Source organism: Taudactylus pleione, unplaced genomic scaffold, assembly GCF_031769625.1.
Source record: "Taudactylus pleione unplaced genomic scaffold, aTauple2 ptg000309l, whole genome shotgun sequence".
Taxonomy (NCBI): domain Eukaryota; kingdom Metazoa; phylum Chordata; class Amphibia; order Anura; family Myobatrachidae; genus Taudactylus; species Taudactylus pleione.
The window spans coordinates 7273201-7289750 of NW_028284710.1; the positions used below are offsets into that span (position 1 = coordinate 7273201).

The 16550-nt window shown below is 46.4% G+C and overlaps 1 protein-coding gene across 2 annotated transcripts in view; it reads left to right on the plus strand.

The window, feature by feature from the left end:
• COL15A1 (collagen type XV alpha 1 chain) overlaps nt 1-16550 on the plus strand; it is a 432564-nt gene that overhangs the window by 268822 nt on the left and 147192 nt on the right. For both annotated transcript variants that reach the window (XM_088442332.1, XM_088442333.1), the window contains 4 exons: nt 546-608; nt 2476-2511; nt 4024-4149; nt 7229-7282. In XM_088442332.1, coding sequence (XP_088298458.1) covers nt 546-608; nt 2476-2511; nt 4024-4149; nt 7229-7282 — 279 coding nt within the window. The remainder of the gene's footprint in view (nt 1-545; nt 609-2475; nt 2512-4023; nt 4150-7228; nt 7283-16550) is intronic.

The following is a 16550-nucleotide window of genomic DNA, read 5'->3' on the forward strand; positions in this document are numbered from 1 at the left end:
AGGGGAGGGTTAGGGTTAGTAAGCAGCTGCACATTGTAGCCTGGAGTACTGTGCATTTTGGAAGTATTTCTTTGGATGGATGTATTTTCAATCAGTGCTTGTTAGTCGCAAAACAGCAGAAAATATCTAATACACATTCAGTGGGAACCATGCATACTCAAACTGTATGATTAAATCTGCCTTTTGAACACAAAAAATGCTTCTACTAATATCTATAATCTGTAATTATTCTGTGAATTATAATTCTTCCCAGTAATGATGGCAATTCCATTTCTGTACTGGCAGGTTTGGAAACTTGCACTTGTATTCATGGTACTATGCAAAATTACTTTATGCAAGTAACAATTTTATTTATATCGGACAATGATTGTTAGGGGCCATTCATCTGTTTTACATGTGGTGTGTACTACTGATAGTTACAGCTTCAGCAGTTTCTCATATAAGGACATCTGGAAGATGTGATCATCCCGTGTATTTTGCATCATACTTCTATTCATGTACAGGAAAATGACTACTACTGTATGCCTTTTGCTCTATTTCAACAGGGATTACCTGGAACACCTGGAAAGGAGGGGTTTATTGGACTTCCTGGCCAAAGGGGGGCAAAAGTAAGTGGATAGTCATTGTAACTTAATTATTTTTTTTTAAGTCTTTTCTAACTACAAAATAATTTTAGCATTCTTTTAGTGTAGCTAAAATTGCAGAGAGCATTTTACACAGTACTTTTTTCCCATGAGAAAAGTTACCTATATTCAGAAAAATTGCTGGTTCTTACTTAAAGTTCATACAAGAGTTAAAGTAACTTCTACACTCAGGACAACTCTTCAGATGCTTGTTTTATTAATTTTTTAAATTATTTGACTGATTTCTGGTGAACGGTTTGGCCACAGAATCTCTGTCCACCTCAAACCAGTGGATACAGATAAGCAGAAGATGAAAAACAATAATAAGTTTTGCAAACCATAGTCAAACACACCTTAAATTATAACATAACCAGCATTTGCATGGATGTCTGTTATTGCTCGGCAGAACTAATTTTACAAAGACAGTAGTGGCAACTAATATTGTGATGTGTATTTTATATTGTAGACATTGATCACAAATGTCTTTAAAACAATATTTGCAGTTTTTCCTTCAGGGATTAACACAGAAAGATGCTTAGGGCTACTAACTCGTGAGCAAGCCACATAACCTACAGTGCCACTGAAAGGTTGCAAGTAACATGAGCAGCGTCTCTATCATATGTAGTATTTGTCTTGGTGCACCATCTACTGGATTGACATGTATACTGCCACTCCATGAGTCAAGATAAGCTGCCTGAATAATGCTTAATATATAGTTGGATTTCCCTGTGAAATAGAGATCGATAGATATACATATATAGCTGAATGCCAGCTAGGAATTTATGACAGGCGTCGAGGTACCGACGCCTGTCATAATCCTGACGCCCGCAAACAGGACGACTGGGCCCAAATGAGGTGAGTACAGGGCGTCCCTCCTGTTAGCCGCACGATGGGGGGGTTAGGTTTAGGGCACCCTGGGGGGGACTTAAGGTTAGGCACCCCCTGGGAGGATTAGGGTTAGGCTAGGGGAAGGGGGGGTTAGGGTTAGGCACCCCCTGGGAGGATTAGGGTTAGGCTAGGGGAAGGGGGGGTTAGGGTTAGGCACCCCCTGGGAGGATTAGGGTTAGGCTAGGGGAAGGGGGGGTTAGGGTTAGGCACCCTCGGGGGAGGTCAGGGTTAGGCACTCCCCTGGGAGATTTTGGTTTAAGGTGTGGGGAGGGGGGTTAGGTTTAGGCACCCCTGGGGGAGGTTAGGGTTAGGCACTAGGGGGGAGGTTAGGGTTAGGCACCCTGAAGGGAGGGTTAGGGGGGAGAGGGGATGGTTAGGGTACTTACCTAAACAGCCGCCAGCATTACAATCCCAGTCCATATATATATTTATATACATGTAGTATTTTTGGACTTGAGGACCCTGTGCAAATTCCGATAAAAATATTTTTTGCCTTCATAGTTTATATACTGTACCTAAAAGTATATTTATATACATCACATATGTATACTAAGCTAAGTGACAAGTTTTAGCACAGTGGTACTTGAGATGAATGTCATCACTAGGGCCTATTAGTGTGATGGGAAGAGGGACACACATGCAAGGCCAATAACAGTACTCCTTTTGACCACAGTGGTTTACACATGGTCATTCTGATGTTGATATTATCTGCTGGTAATACTAAAAATTAAATTACATGTACAAAATTGGCCAAAGACTAACCTTTAAAACTTGGAACTGTTCATGAAAATATAGAGACCAGTTAAACATTTTTTCTTTTTCCATAATAATTATTATTATAGTACAATGTAAAATATATGCTAATTTACATTACGTGTCTTGCCTGTGTATGTCCTTCCTAATGATTTTTGGATAAATAAAATATTTTAAAAATATTTAATGATTTGTTGACTTTTATTTACAGGGTGATCAAGGGACAACAGGACCTGTTGGCCCCAAGGTAATGCAGTTTTAACATTGTATTTAGGTAAAATGACTGGGAATGCTTAGACTTCTTACAGCTAAATAGTGAGTCCCTCAAACTCTAGTGCAAAATTTGAGCCAAACCCAGTTTCAGCCCCTATCTTCAATTAACACCCACCACATTATATAATAGGCATCATACCTATCCCATTCTGTCCTAATTGCTTTTCAGATTTACCCTATCTGCAGATGTGTCCTCAAGTCAATATGGCGTGCGACATGAGACGCCTGGTGCGAGGGAGCAGCACTGAGCAGCGTAACGTCTTTTTCGTCTGAAAATGTGTCTGAATCTGTAAACAATGCACAATGGAACTTGATGTTAATTATAATAATTAACATTCTGACTTGCCGCGGCTACCGGACAATTCATCATTGCTCTGGCGCGGTGACAGCTGATGCGCTTTTTCGGAGCAGTGCGATCAAGAGCCACGACGTCTGTCAGAAGGAGCCGGACAGGGGCGGAGGGATCCTAAATGATCCCTCGTCGCAACCCAGTCCTCCTTCCCATAGGGAAGGAGCGGGTTGCGATCTCGGAGCAGGAGCATTCGCCATCTGCAGTCAAGCAGTATTATATTTTCGGATCTTGATGAATTTTGTACTCATACTAGTGTATGGGGACAGCGGGCCATTCCGCCAGAGGAAGGTAAGTAGGAGATATCTGTGATATCTCCTGCTTTACCTCCTTGATGAATGGCCCGATAACTTAATTTTTACAATTGCAGATTGAAAATGTGCATTTCACTTGCTTTTGTGAAAATTAAGTGATGATGAATAGGCCCCTTAGCTGCACACACATATACTAGTCTTACATATCAAATTAATCAGTGCAATCTTGTGAAGCTGTTTGTCCCAAAATGGTTTGGCGAAAAAGACAGGAATAAGATGCTTTGTGCAAGCAGTGTTACACAAGACCTGGCACGCCGAGAAAGGTTGTTTAGCGCGACTGCTGCAATATTGTATAAGGACACATCTGTACATTGTCTTCTCCGTATATATATTGCCTGTGCCCCATTTTATCTATCTTTGATTTCCCTGGGAATTCTGTCTGCCACACCGACATATTTTTCATTTGCTAACTTCTTATGATGTCTCTCAAATTTTTACCATGTGCTTTGACTAGTAGCTTGCACTTTCTGTAACTTGTGAGAACCTTGCAGCTAGAGTGATTGTTTTGTAGAAACATTATGTACAATGTATCAAATGACTACATATATTGCTCTCCTTTGCAGATTGCCACTTCCTGATACATGTGACTAGATAGACATTGCTCACCCAATTCTAAATGATAGCACAATACATAAATAGGGGAACTGTTGGCTTCTCTGTACTCAGTCTGCCATCATTCTGCTAAATGGGAAAGTCAAGTATATGGAAAAATATACAATTATGGGGTAATTCCCCTTCAATGTATTTTGTAATGAGGAGATGGAGCAAAGTATACTCACAGGTAAATGTTAAAAAATGCTTTGTAATATAAACAACTTTATAGGGTGACAGTGGTGTGCAAGGTCCCCCTGGAACAGATGGAATAAATGGCACACAGGGGATTCCAGGAAGCAGAGGTCCTCAAGGACCACCAGGTCCACCAGGACCTGGATATGGTTTTGGATTTGAGGTGAGTTGAAATTTTAATTCTTGTTCAAAAATACTAAAACTATAAGAGCTGATACCACATACCAAAAGACTCTTTGCTAAACTACAGTAAAGCATTTTGTCCTCGCTGCTCCTGCCCCTATTTCTATATAACCACTAATAGAAGCTTTCTTGTTGATTTATTGACCATTGCTGGTCAAAATGTGCAAGTAAATGTCACCATCACTTACAGAATAGGCACATTTCCTAAGGAAAGCTAATTGGTGAAAGAGTAGACAGCTATAATTATAGAACACAAACAACATATCAAAAATTAAAGTTAATGTGATTCATTTATTATCTTTTTTTATTTCTATAGATGAATGCTTAAAGCTTTTATATGTATATTTGTTTCACTGTAATGCCTCTTCACAGTTAGCCATTGCAGCATTGGCACTTGACTAGAAGACTTTATTTTATAAAAAAAATTTCAGATTTGTGCATCACATTTCAATTGATGGAGTGTAATTATGGTATTTTGCGTGAAGTAACTATGGAGCTCATTCAGACCTGCTCGCAAGATGTGGCCGCTCACTGGCATAAAGGGGCTGGATATTCAAATTTCACACTTGCACTGAGTGACGTAAGGACACCCACTATGTCTTAGCGAGCTACGGCACTGAGCGCTCGCTAGTGTATAAAGGCGCCCCTTTCCCCTCACAACACACGTCACCTCCTGGAATTGTTGAATTAATCGGTAACATCATGAGCCATTGGAGCTGCTCGCAGCCCTTGAGGTAGCCTTACCCCACCGCAAGCACTGCGATCAGAGCTGGCTGAAATACATGTGAGTGACATGTACAATGACGTTACTTTGCTAATTATGCACGCCCTTTAAACTGTGTTTTGTCGGCCTGACACGGCTGCGTCCACAACACCACTCCCCCGTTTACAAGCACCTTCCCCTGTTACCACCCACAAACAGCACTATCTGTCACTCAAATTAGCGGGCAGTCTGTGTGCTACGAGCGCATGATTCCCCATAGCTGAGGATGGCTTGCGCACACGCACTGTGACCTATACGCATGCGCACTGAGCAACAATCGCCCGGCAGCGAGCAATCGCACCTTAGCGAACGTCTCTGAATCAGGTCCTATATACGCACGTGATTTTCTGAAAGTGAAACTGCTTTAAAATGTCACGGATGCCAATTTTGGAAAATTATTATTAAATGGGTATAACTATAATTGTAGATGTAGGCAGCAATTTGAAAGCACCATTCAAACACAGTCACTTTATTTTTGTTATAAAGTAAATATAAACATTACATATGCAATATGTAATACATTATTACAGCTCAAAAAATTCTGTAGCTACAATATTGATTATGGGGACTACTTATTCTTGAAGAATTTTTGGCCATTAATTAACATCCTCTATAAAAGATGTCTTAAGGCCAATTTACCATTTGAAGTCATGTCGTGATTAATACCTTTAGTAGGAGGCTGTCTCAGTGGTAACTTTGATCCCTTGACAGCTCCTTCATCTCTTGTTTACTACATCAGTAAACAAGCTGTTTGTATTGCACAGCCACGCATGCGCACAGTCTAGGCTACTGCAGAGGGATCTGGAGATCCCTCTCCAGTTAAACTCTGGCCTTTAGGCTACAGGGAATAATGCCATCTGAATATGGTTTTGGCCATCGGGGACAAGCTTTAAAAGAGTAGAATTAGATATTGAGGGAAAGAAGGGAAATGGGATGTCACCACAGAGGTATGTAATCACCAATTATGCATAGTAATCAAAAGAGGGTGTGGCATAGCCACTAAATCTCCACACAGTTAAAGTGCCCATACACGGTGCGATAAAGCAGCCGATCCGATGGATTGGTACAATTTGGCTAATCTATCATACAGTGTATGGACATGACACCCGTGGGGTCGTACATCGCACCCCCAGATCTTATGCAATGTGCAATCCCATGCAGCGCTATGCGGGTGGAGGAGCCGGCATATTGGGCGGTCGGCCACCCGAATGCACCATGTGTGGGGACCGCCCAATATGTCGGATGTCAGATCCCCCATTGTATCGCACGGTGCATATTTCGCACCGTGTTTACACTCTGAGTTTTTATATTTTAGGGTAGTGGTGGTGTTTCTCAGAGTAATAATAATCTCAAGGTTTTACAAGCCACTTAAGACTCTATAATGAGCACACTCTAATAGCACAATAGTACTGAAAATGAGAGCATAGTTAAAACAACCTATATGCCAACTACAATGCGATTAAAATAAACTCACAAGTACACATAACAAAGTAAGGTGTGATTAAGTGCAGAAAAAACAGTTGGTAATTGGACCATAGAAAATAGGTTCCTACATACCTCTTAGATGGCTACAAACAGTATTTAAAATAACACATAGTATTTACATAATCCAGAAAAAATGAGGGTCAGTTCCATTCCTTTATTGTTTATAATTGTGAATATATTACATAATTATTGTTTTTTTACAACAAAAAAAAACCAGTTCTCAATACCAAGCACTTTTTAGCGCATCCCATTGGAAGCAACAGATCAACCCCAGTTCACACCCCCTCCTTTTACATTGATCAGAGAATCAATGATATCGTAATCAATACCCATTGGTTGGATTGTATGCCACTCCATCATAGGCAGTTTCCGATTGGTTCATCTCTATTAGGAAGATTACAGGAACCAGGAAGCTACTTACTGTGATTATTGCTGACAATCAGTTAGATGTTGTGTGCATTTTTTTCAGATACTAAAAGCATTTAACCCATTTTTAGCTGGTAATACATGACAGGTGAGCTAAGGCAACATTTGTTTATTTAGTGTGATTTGATGTCTGTATCAATATTGACTTAGTAACAATTATCTTGATCACACCGCACTGGCTCTTTTTTGACACATTTGACACCCCTCTGAGAAAAATGGGGACTGTTCTTCAGTGCAGTTTCTTAAAAATACATGATATCTAAATCATGTGAATGCAGCAATTTCTGCATGAGTTTTTGGACCTCTCATTTGAATAAATATGCCCCTATAAATTATATATGATAAATATATCTGCCTGATGTATCTGATGGTTGTATTCTATTAGGATATGGAAGGATCTGGCGATTTAACTACATCAAGAGCTACAGGAAGTCTAAAAGTAAGTACATAAGAGAAAATGGTTTAAATAGGAAATTTTACCTATACATTACATAACTCTATTTCCCCATAAATTAGGCATATATGACCACTGTAGGAAATCAACTTGAAAATGGCACTGAAACAAAACTGGTCACCAAAATGTTTTTTTTATTTGAAGTTGGCATGTTTCCTGCAATAAAACACTGTAATCTGTATAAATGCGTGTTGCATGGTTCTATAAAACATTTGTGTAATCTGAAATTTAATCTTTTGTGTATAATTTTTGGTAAAGACTCATTTGTTCTTCTTTCTTTAATATACACATAATACATAACTACAGATCACCTCCTTTAACCATAACTAGACCTATGAACTAGACTTACTATGTGAACATTGAAAACAAACATTAAATACATACATTGTTGGAGGAAGGTATTTGCCACATTTATTATTCAACATTTTTATGGCTGAAGACATAAAAATAAAAATCGTCGCCAAAGGGTCACATAAACCAGCATCACAGATGCCAGGAGTGAGCTGCTTGACATCACATATGCAGGACACAACAAAATGCCCCCTACACTCAGCTGTAACCTGCGAAGTAATTTTAATTCTAAAATTGTCCTCTTCTAACCAACAAACATAAAACACTCTCCACCACTTCCTGGAAATGCAACTTAAGATGTAAATACCTCACTTGGACAGGTGCACCGCCTTCGGCATATTTAAACTGGGATGATACAGGAGGGGACCTCCTATATCTTAAAATATGGGGGCCTTATAGAGTAAAACTATATATATATATATATATATATATATATATATATATATATATAGTCGTGCCCTTATATTAAGGCTGAATCGAATAAATGGAATTTTCCCATAGAGAATTCTGGACAGTGGGACATGGTGTTTAAGGAGCTACACCTCAAAAGCTATTAGACGTACCAAGCTGAAATTTGGCATGGATGGGTAGAACTGTCGCTCGGTGCTGAATGTCAAATTTAAGTGCAAACTAATAAAGGATTTGGGAGTTATCTAAAGTTTAAACTGTTAGTTTTTTCTGCTACTTTCAGTTAGGACCATTTTTCTGCTATAGTCTATGGATGGTTTTTGGGAAGGTTTTAGTAGGTAGCTCTTGTTCCAGTGTAGGTGGTTTTGGGTTTCAGGTATTTGAAAAAGTTACAGTTTTTAAACCATTACCTCACAAATGCCCCATTATATAGATAGGGAGCTTCAACTTGTTGCACAGCCTCAGTAGATGGCTTACAGCAGGGGGTGTACTGTTGCTTCACCTGGATGCACAAAGATAGCTGTCATTTGTGGGCGTTATCAGCGTTGGAACCGGGGGAGGTAGCGGGCATTAGCGGTGGCTAGGGACCCGGCTTAGGTGCTGGAGTTAATGGCAGTGGTGCAGGCATTAGCGGCAGGACCTAGTGCCGGTGCAGGTGGCGCCATTCAGCAGAGTTCGGCAGCAGTGACCATTTCAAAAATGGCGCCCCAGCACCATTTTTGAAATTCAAATGCCTTTTTTTTTACATTTATCACTTGATTTAATTTTTTTAACACAGATGCACGGACGGATCTCACTTATCCATCCATGCATCTGTGTCTTATTTTTTTTAATCTTTTTACACAGATGCCTGCATCACAGATCTCACTGATCCCTTATCCTCTGCAGGTGGCCCGGTTTGCTCCTCCCATCCCTGATGGTTAATAAATTATAAAAAAAAAACAATGAAATTCCATAGACAAAAAACCTTACGGTTTCACATGTCCCATTAAGGCTTCTTAGACATGATCAAAAATTTCACAAGCCCTACTGAATTTCTGACACTCAAACTTAAAAAAGCAATGAAATTCCAAACATTAAGGCTGACGCCATAATGAACGTGTTCCTTGCGTAATTCAGATATGGTATGCCATCATACCCTGTGGTTAACTGCAGATTCAGCACTAGCATAGAGTGAGATTGCTGTCACTCATAAAATGGTGGAGCTGCTAAATCACAGAATTGTCTGCTCATTGGAAAAATAGACTCTAAATCTACTTTAAGTAGTAGTGTCCCAGTACTGAAAAGGTCTTACCATAGACATGGAAGGTGTATAAATTACCTGACTTAAATTAGGGTCTATTTAATCATTTATTGACCACCCTTGCAGATAGAAGAGGTAACTAATGATCCTGACTGCTCTAGTGTCATTTTTGGGAACTTTCCCCAAATCATTTACTTGACATGAAAGACAGTCACACTGTAAAACTATATTTCTACTTCAGGGTCCATAGGGTATCCACAGGATACCTTGGGGTATAGGTGTGACGTCAGTCACAGGGCACCAAAGAGTTAAGCTTTCAGCCTCCCAGGATGCACTAGGTCCCCCTCCTATACCCCGCCCCCGAGCCAAGGCATCTCAGTTTAGTTTGGTGCCCGGCCGGAGTCGGTGCACCTGTTTGAGTGGGGGCTAGAAGAGCCCCTGAAGCTTTTTCTTCATGCAGCTGTGGCTGCACATCTGGATGAACAGCATGGACAGTCAGTCCTGACGTCCATGCTGTCTTCCCTACACCCCGCCGGTACCAGAACGCCGGTACTGATCCGGGGATGCTGGTGGGCATCTGGGGTCACAGCTAGCGGTGACCCCAGATGTTCCGGACCATGGCCGGATACAAGGGGGACAGAGGTAAGCAGCGGGGTCCCGCGGTGGGTCCCCGCTGATCACATGGTCCTAAGTCCCCAGGCAGGGGGCTCCCTGGGGACTGGCTGCAGCGTGGAGCCAGGCGACCAACCTGCGCTTCCACTAGCCCCTGGGACAGCGGACCGCAGCAGAGCGGTAGCGCTGCGGCATCCCAGGGGTTAAATGCATGCCAGGGGAGCGCGCCTTCCCTGTCTCACAGCCGGCGCCTCCCCCGCTGCACACAGCCCTCTCTGCACTGTGCTGACTGGCCCTGTGTCAGCGCTCCTCCCCCAGGCCAGCCTTCTCTCTGCTCCTCGGCGGCCATCTTTTCAGAAGCATGGTGAACGCTGCTGGAAGCTTGCATTGGAAGCATCGTGGTCTGGGTCCCCCCGCATACCTCTCCTCTGCTGTGGTCAGGTCTGTGTATGCAGCGCTGTGTCCTACCAGGCCCTGTGTCTGTGTAGTTGAGTGATCAGCGCTGTTAGTGCAGGAATTGATTTTCTTTGCATTGTATGTGACTGTGCTAGCGCTGCCTGTAACTTTTCTTCTCTAAACTGTCAGCTTTATTACTGTCCCTGTTCTTTCTGCTAAGCCCTTGCGGTGCGGTGCTGCAGGGTGGTCTCTCGCCTATTTAATATATAATTGGTGAGAGGGGTCACATACGTGGTGCCATCATGTCTGAAAGTGATTTTCCCCTCCGGCTACAGTGTACCACGTGCAAAGTACCGTTAGCGGAGGGGGAGGGTAGCGCGGAGGGCCTTTGCCGGCAGTGTTTGTCCATGGCGCGGCCTCTTATGGTTACAGCACCGGTACAGGAGCCGCCCTGGGCTTGTTTCGCTCAGGCGCTAACAGCTTTAGTGGGCCAGTTAGCTCCGCAGCCCGCGTTTACTCCGATGGGTTTGTCCCAGCAGTCTGTGGTGTCGTCACCCATGCAGGGTTTCCCACGACAATTGGTGGTACCCCACAGTCTCCCTATTACCCTGCTCCCGGTTTCTCAGGAGCCAGCGTGGGTTAACTCCCTGACGAGTTCTGTACAGCACTTGTCGGATGTGTTGCAAGGGGAGTCTGTGATGTGGCCTCATAAACGGCCGGTGGCGTCTCTGTCCGCTCCTTATGAGGATGACGAAGGGACGTCTGATGATGGGGAGATTCTGGATCCTTATGATCAGGAGCCTCTCCATACTAAGGACGCTGAAGCTAAGTCCAAAGTATATATTCCTGGACTTATTCGGGTGGTCCGCCCACAGCCTTGGTGATTGAGGACGAAGTTCCCCCAGCGGCTAAGTCTAAGTATGCCTTTTTCAAAGACATGAAGGGCGATGCCACAGTCTTTCCTCTTTCGGGTCAGTTGGTGGACCATTTAGAGGAGGCGTGGAAACAGCCTGGCAAAAGATACCAGCCGCAGAGACGCCTGGCGGTGGCTTATCCGTTCGCAGATAATTATTTTGCTAAGTGGGAATCCCCTCCACAGGTGGATTCTCACGTGACCCGTCTTGTCCGTAGTGCCACATTGCCGATGCCATCCATGTTCTCGCTTAAGGATGTTACGGACTTCAAGGTGGAAATCTGCCTGAAGTCCGCTTATTCCCTTGCGGGGGGGGCAGCACGGCCGGCTATGGCCATTTGCTGGGTTGCCAGAGCGATGGAGCGCTGGCCGGATTCATTAGAGGCTTCTTTTGATTCCGACTGTTCGGCCGAACAGGCGGAGTTGATTGGCAATCTCCGTGATTCGGCCACCTACATCAACGAGGCGGCTCTAGACATTAGTACTCTGGTGTCCAGAATTTCTTCAGCAGCGGTAGCTGCTCATCGCACCTTGTGGCTGCGATCCTGGAAGGCGGACGCAGATTCCAAGAAGGGTCTGGAAGCGTTGCCGTTTACCGGAGAAGTTCTCTTCGGTCCGGATCTGGATAAGATTGTGGCCACGCTGGCGGCAGCCAAATCGGCTTGTCTCCCGTCGGCCGCTGCTCCTTCTGGTTCTGGACCATCGTCCTTTCGGTCATCTAGGGCCCAGGGCCGGCCCAAACCACAGTCGTTTCCTCGTCAGGCTGGCCCTAGGAAATCAGTCAAGCCCCGGAAGCAGGCATGGAGTACCAGACGTCCGGCCCCCAAGCCAGATGACAAGCCTGACGGTCCGGGCCTCCCTTTGGGGGATCCCAGGGTGGGAGGCCGCCTGCTGCAGTTCGCCCAGTGTTGGTCGGTCACTACGACAGACACTTGGGTTCTGGAGGTGGTCTCCCACGGGTACGCCCTCTCCTTCCGGCACAGACCCCCGGCTCGATTCCTCACCATGGGTCTACCATCAGACCGGAACAAGGCTACGGAGCTGTGGAAGGTATTGCACACTATGCTCCAGGCTGGAGTTATAGTGCCTGTTCCATTCTCCCAGAGGGGCCAGGGTTTCTATTCCAATCTTTTTTTGGTACAGAAACCCAATGGGTCGTATCGTCCGATTCTCAACCTCAAAGCACTCAACAAGTCTTTGCGGGTACCGAAGTTTCGGATGGAGACCCTACGGTCCATCATTCTGGCGCTGGAACCTGGGGACTACATGGTGTCATTGGACATACAGGACGCTTACCTGCATGTCCCTATTCTTTTGCGCCATTAACAGTTCCTCAGGTTTGCAATCCGCAGCAACCACTTCCAGTTTCGGGCGTTACCTTTTGGCCTGGCGACAGCACCACGTGTTTTCACCAAGGTGATGGAGGTCATGGCGGCTTCTCTGCGGCTGCAGGGAGTCCGCATGTTGCCATACCTGGACGACCGGTTATTGGTGGCGGGATCTCCAGAGCTCCTGTTACGCCACTTGGACCTGACCATTGCCCTGCTGCAATGGCACGGCTGGCTAATCAACTGGCAGAAGTCCACTCTAATCCCGTCTCGGAGGATTCTGCATCTTGGAGTCTTATTGGTCTTGGGACAGCAAAAGATCTTCGTGACGGAGGAAAAGATCTCTGCTTTACAGTCGAGGGTGCGCAGTTGTCTGCACAGCCGCCGGGTGTCTCTACACTCGGCAATGAGGTTACTGGGCTCCATGGTGTCGGTGTTCGACATGGTGGAATATGCCCAGTTTCACTCCAGACCTCTGCAGCACCTGATCTTGTCAAAGTGGAACGGGCTGCCTCAGTCTCTGAAGTCCCAGACGATTGTGTTCACCCCGGAGGTTCGCTTGTCCCTTGCTTGGTGGTTACAGACGACACACCTCAGCGAGGGACGTCCGTTCTGGGTTCCAAATTGGGTCCTGTTGACAACAGACGCCAGTCTTCGGGGCTGGGGAGCAGTTTCGGGTCCACATCTGTTCCAGGGCAGGTGGACGCCGACAGAAGCGGAGCTTCCAATCAATATCTTGGAACTCCGTGCGGTCTTCAATGCTCTCCAGCAGGCACATCGGTTTCTCCAGGGTCACCCGGTACAGGTCCAGTCGGACAACGCTACCACCGTGGCCTACATAAACAGGCAAGGAGGAACCCGAAGCTGGGCGGCTCTCGTAGAGGTGTCTCGGATCCTGGTTTGGGCGGAACGCAATCTTCCGGCCATATCAGCGGTCTTCATCCCGGGAGTGCTCAACTGGGAGGCGGACTTTCTAAGTCGCCAGGACGTTCATCCGGGGGAATGGTCCCTGCACCCGGACGTTTTTCAACTACTGGTGGACAGATGGGGTCTTCCAGAGATCGACCTCATGGCGTCCCAGCACAACAACAAGTTGCCGGTGTACGGGTCTCGCACAAGAGACGAAGGGGCGTCTCTGGTGGATGCTCTGTCCATCCGGTGGACGTTCCGGTTCGCATACCTGTTCCCTCCGGTCTCCCTTCTTCCACAGGTAATCCGGAAATTCAAACAGGAAGGAGGGATGCTCCTGTTGATAGCTCCCGCGTGGCCCAGACAGCACTGGTTCTCAGACCTTCAGGGTCTGTCCGTGGACAGTCCTCTGCGGTTGCCGCTACGACCGGACCTCCTGTCTCAGGGTCCTTGTCGTCACCCGGACCTGACTCGGCTGTCTTTGACGGCGTGGCTGTTGAGACGGCCATGCTGAGGTCCCGGGGGTTTTCCAGCTCTGTGGTGCGTACCATGTTGCGAGCTCGGAAACCGTCTTCCGCGAGGATATACCATCGCGTGTGGCATACGTGCTTCCAGTGGTGTCGACCGAGAGGTTATGCACCGCGTGAGTTTCGTCTGTCTCGGATTCTCGTCTTCCTGCAAGCGGGCTAGATCATGGGCTTCGCCTTGCTTCTTTGAAGGTACAGGTTTCGGCCCTGTCTATCTGGTTTCACCGTAGGATTGCTACAATCCCGGATGTGTGCACCTTTATGCAAAGTGTTGTCCGCATTCAGCCGCCCTTTGTTCCACCTGTGGCGCCGTGGGATTTGGCTGTGGTCCTGAGGGCTCTCCAAGGACCGCCGTTTGAACCACTGGGATCAGTGGATCTTAAATGGCTAACAGCTAAGACTGTTTTCCTTCTGGCTATTGCTTCGGCCAGACGTGTTTCTGAGTTAGGGGCTCTTTCTTGTAGACCCCCTTTCTTGGTTTTTCATGGGAACAGGGCAGTACTCCGCACTCGGCCCGAGTTTCTTCCCAAAGTGTTTCCCAGTTTCATGTTAACGAGGAAATCGTTGTTCCGGCCTTTAACTCACCGGGTCTTTCCGTGGGTGAGGCCTCTTTGGATGTTGTGCGGGCCTTAAGGACTTATGTTGACCGCACTTCTTCGTTTAGGAAGTCGGACGCTTTGTTTGACCTCTATGGCTTATGTAAAAAGGGTTGGCCTGCTTCAAAGCAAACTTTGGCAGCCTGGATCCGTATGGCTATTTCTGAAGCTTATCTTCATGAAGGCCTGCCGGTTCCTCCTTCTGTGAAGGCTCATTCCACTAGGTCTGTGGGTCCTTCGTGGGCAGCTGGACATGGTGCCTCTGCAGTCCAGATCTGCAAGGCTGCTACGTGGTCCTCTGTCCATACCTTCGTGAGGTATTACAGGTTTGACACCTTCGCCTCTCAGGATGCTTCCTTCGGGTGGCGGATTCTCCTTTCTGCACAGGAGCGTCCCCACCCTTAAAGGATACTGCTTTGGGACATCCCCAAGGTATCCTGTGGATACCCTATGGACCCTGAAGTAGAAAATATGAGATATGGTAAGAACTTACCCTTGTTATCTCTATTTCTACGAAGTCCATAGGGTTCCACAGGACTCCCGCCCTGTCGCCCCTGTGCTGCAGATGGGCTTTGCTCTGGTCACCGGTTTTCTGTCTCCCTCTGGTGAGAATGTGATTGTTGTATGTGTCCAGATCTTTGTTCTCTCTCTTCCTTCTCCTCCTCCGGCCTATGGATTGGTAACTAACTGAGATGCCTTGGCTCGGGGCGGGGTATAGGAGGGGGACCTAGTGCATCCTGGGAGGCTGAAAGCTTAACTCTTTGGTGCCCTGCGACTGACGTCACACCTATACCCCAAGGTATCCTATGGAACCCTATGGACTTCGTAGAAATAGAGATAACAAGGGTAAGTTCTTACCATATCTCATATTATTTAGGGGCTTTGAAGAAAATAATAAGGGCAGTGGTGCAAGTAGAATAAACCTCTTGCAGGTAGTCTGTGTGCACGCCGAATGCACACGCAATGAAAAATGGACATGGCCACAAATCATGATGGGTGTGGCCATGTGTCACGGGGGCGTGTCCATCATTAAAATTGCAAATAGTACATTGTAGAATTGTAGAGAGAGCAGAGCAATGAGCTGCAACACAAAATATGTCATCTGTGAAATAGCTTTTCCACATCTTTCCCTGCCACCATTACTCTAGCATCTTGCCCCCTGTCACTCCACCATCCTGACACATGTCTCTCCAGCCTCCTGCGCCATGTATATCCAGCCTCCTGTCCCATGTCTCTCCAGCCTCCTGTCTCATGTCTCTTCTGCCCTGTCTCTACAGCCTCCTGCCCTTGCCACTCTAAGATCCTGTGCCCATCATTCCAGCCTACTGCCCCCTGTCACTCCAGCCTCGTGCCCCATCACTCCAGCCTCCAATCTTTTCAGCCTCATGTCCCCTGTCACTTCAGCCTTCTGCCCCCTGTTTCTCCAGCCTCCTTCCCCCTGTCACTCCAGCCTCCTGCCCTATGTATTTCCAGCCACCTGTCCCATGTCTCTTCTGCCCTGTCATGCCAGCATCCTGCCCCATCACTCCTGCCCCGTTACTCCAGCATCCTGCACCCATCACTCCTGCCCCCTGTTACTCCAGCATCCTGCCTCCATTACTCCAGCATCCTGCCCACCGTCACTCCGGCATCCTGCCCCCGCCACTCCAGCCTCCTGACCCATGTGTCTCCAACCTCCTGCCCCATGTCTCTCCTGCCCCGTCACTCCCGGATCCTGCCCCATCACTCCAGCCCCCTGTTTCTCCAGCCTCCTGCCCTATGTTTCTCCAGCCTCCTGCCCCATGTCTCTCCAGCTTCCTGCTCCATGTCTCTCCAGTCTCCTTCCCCATGTGTCTCCAGCCTCCTGCCCCATGTGTCTCCAGCTTCTTGTGTCATCTCAAAAGCTATACCCATCTATGGCCCCTCCAACTTACCTTCTTCATCTTACTGCATGCTGCTCTTAAAGCTTCTCTCCTCAATTCAGCACTGGC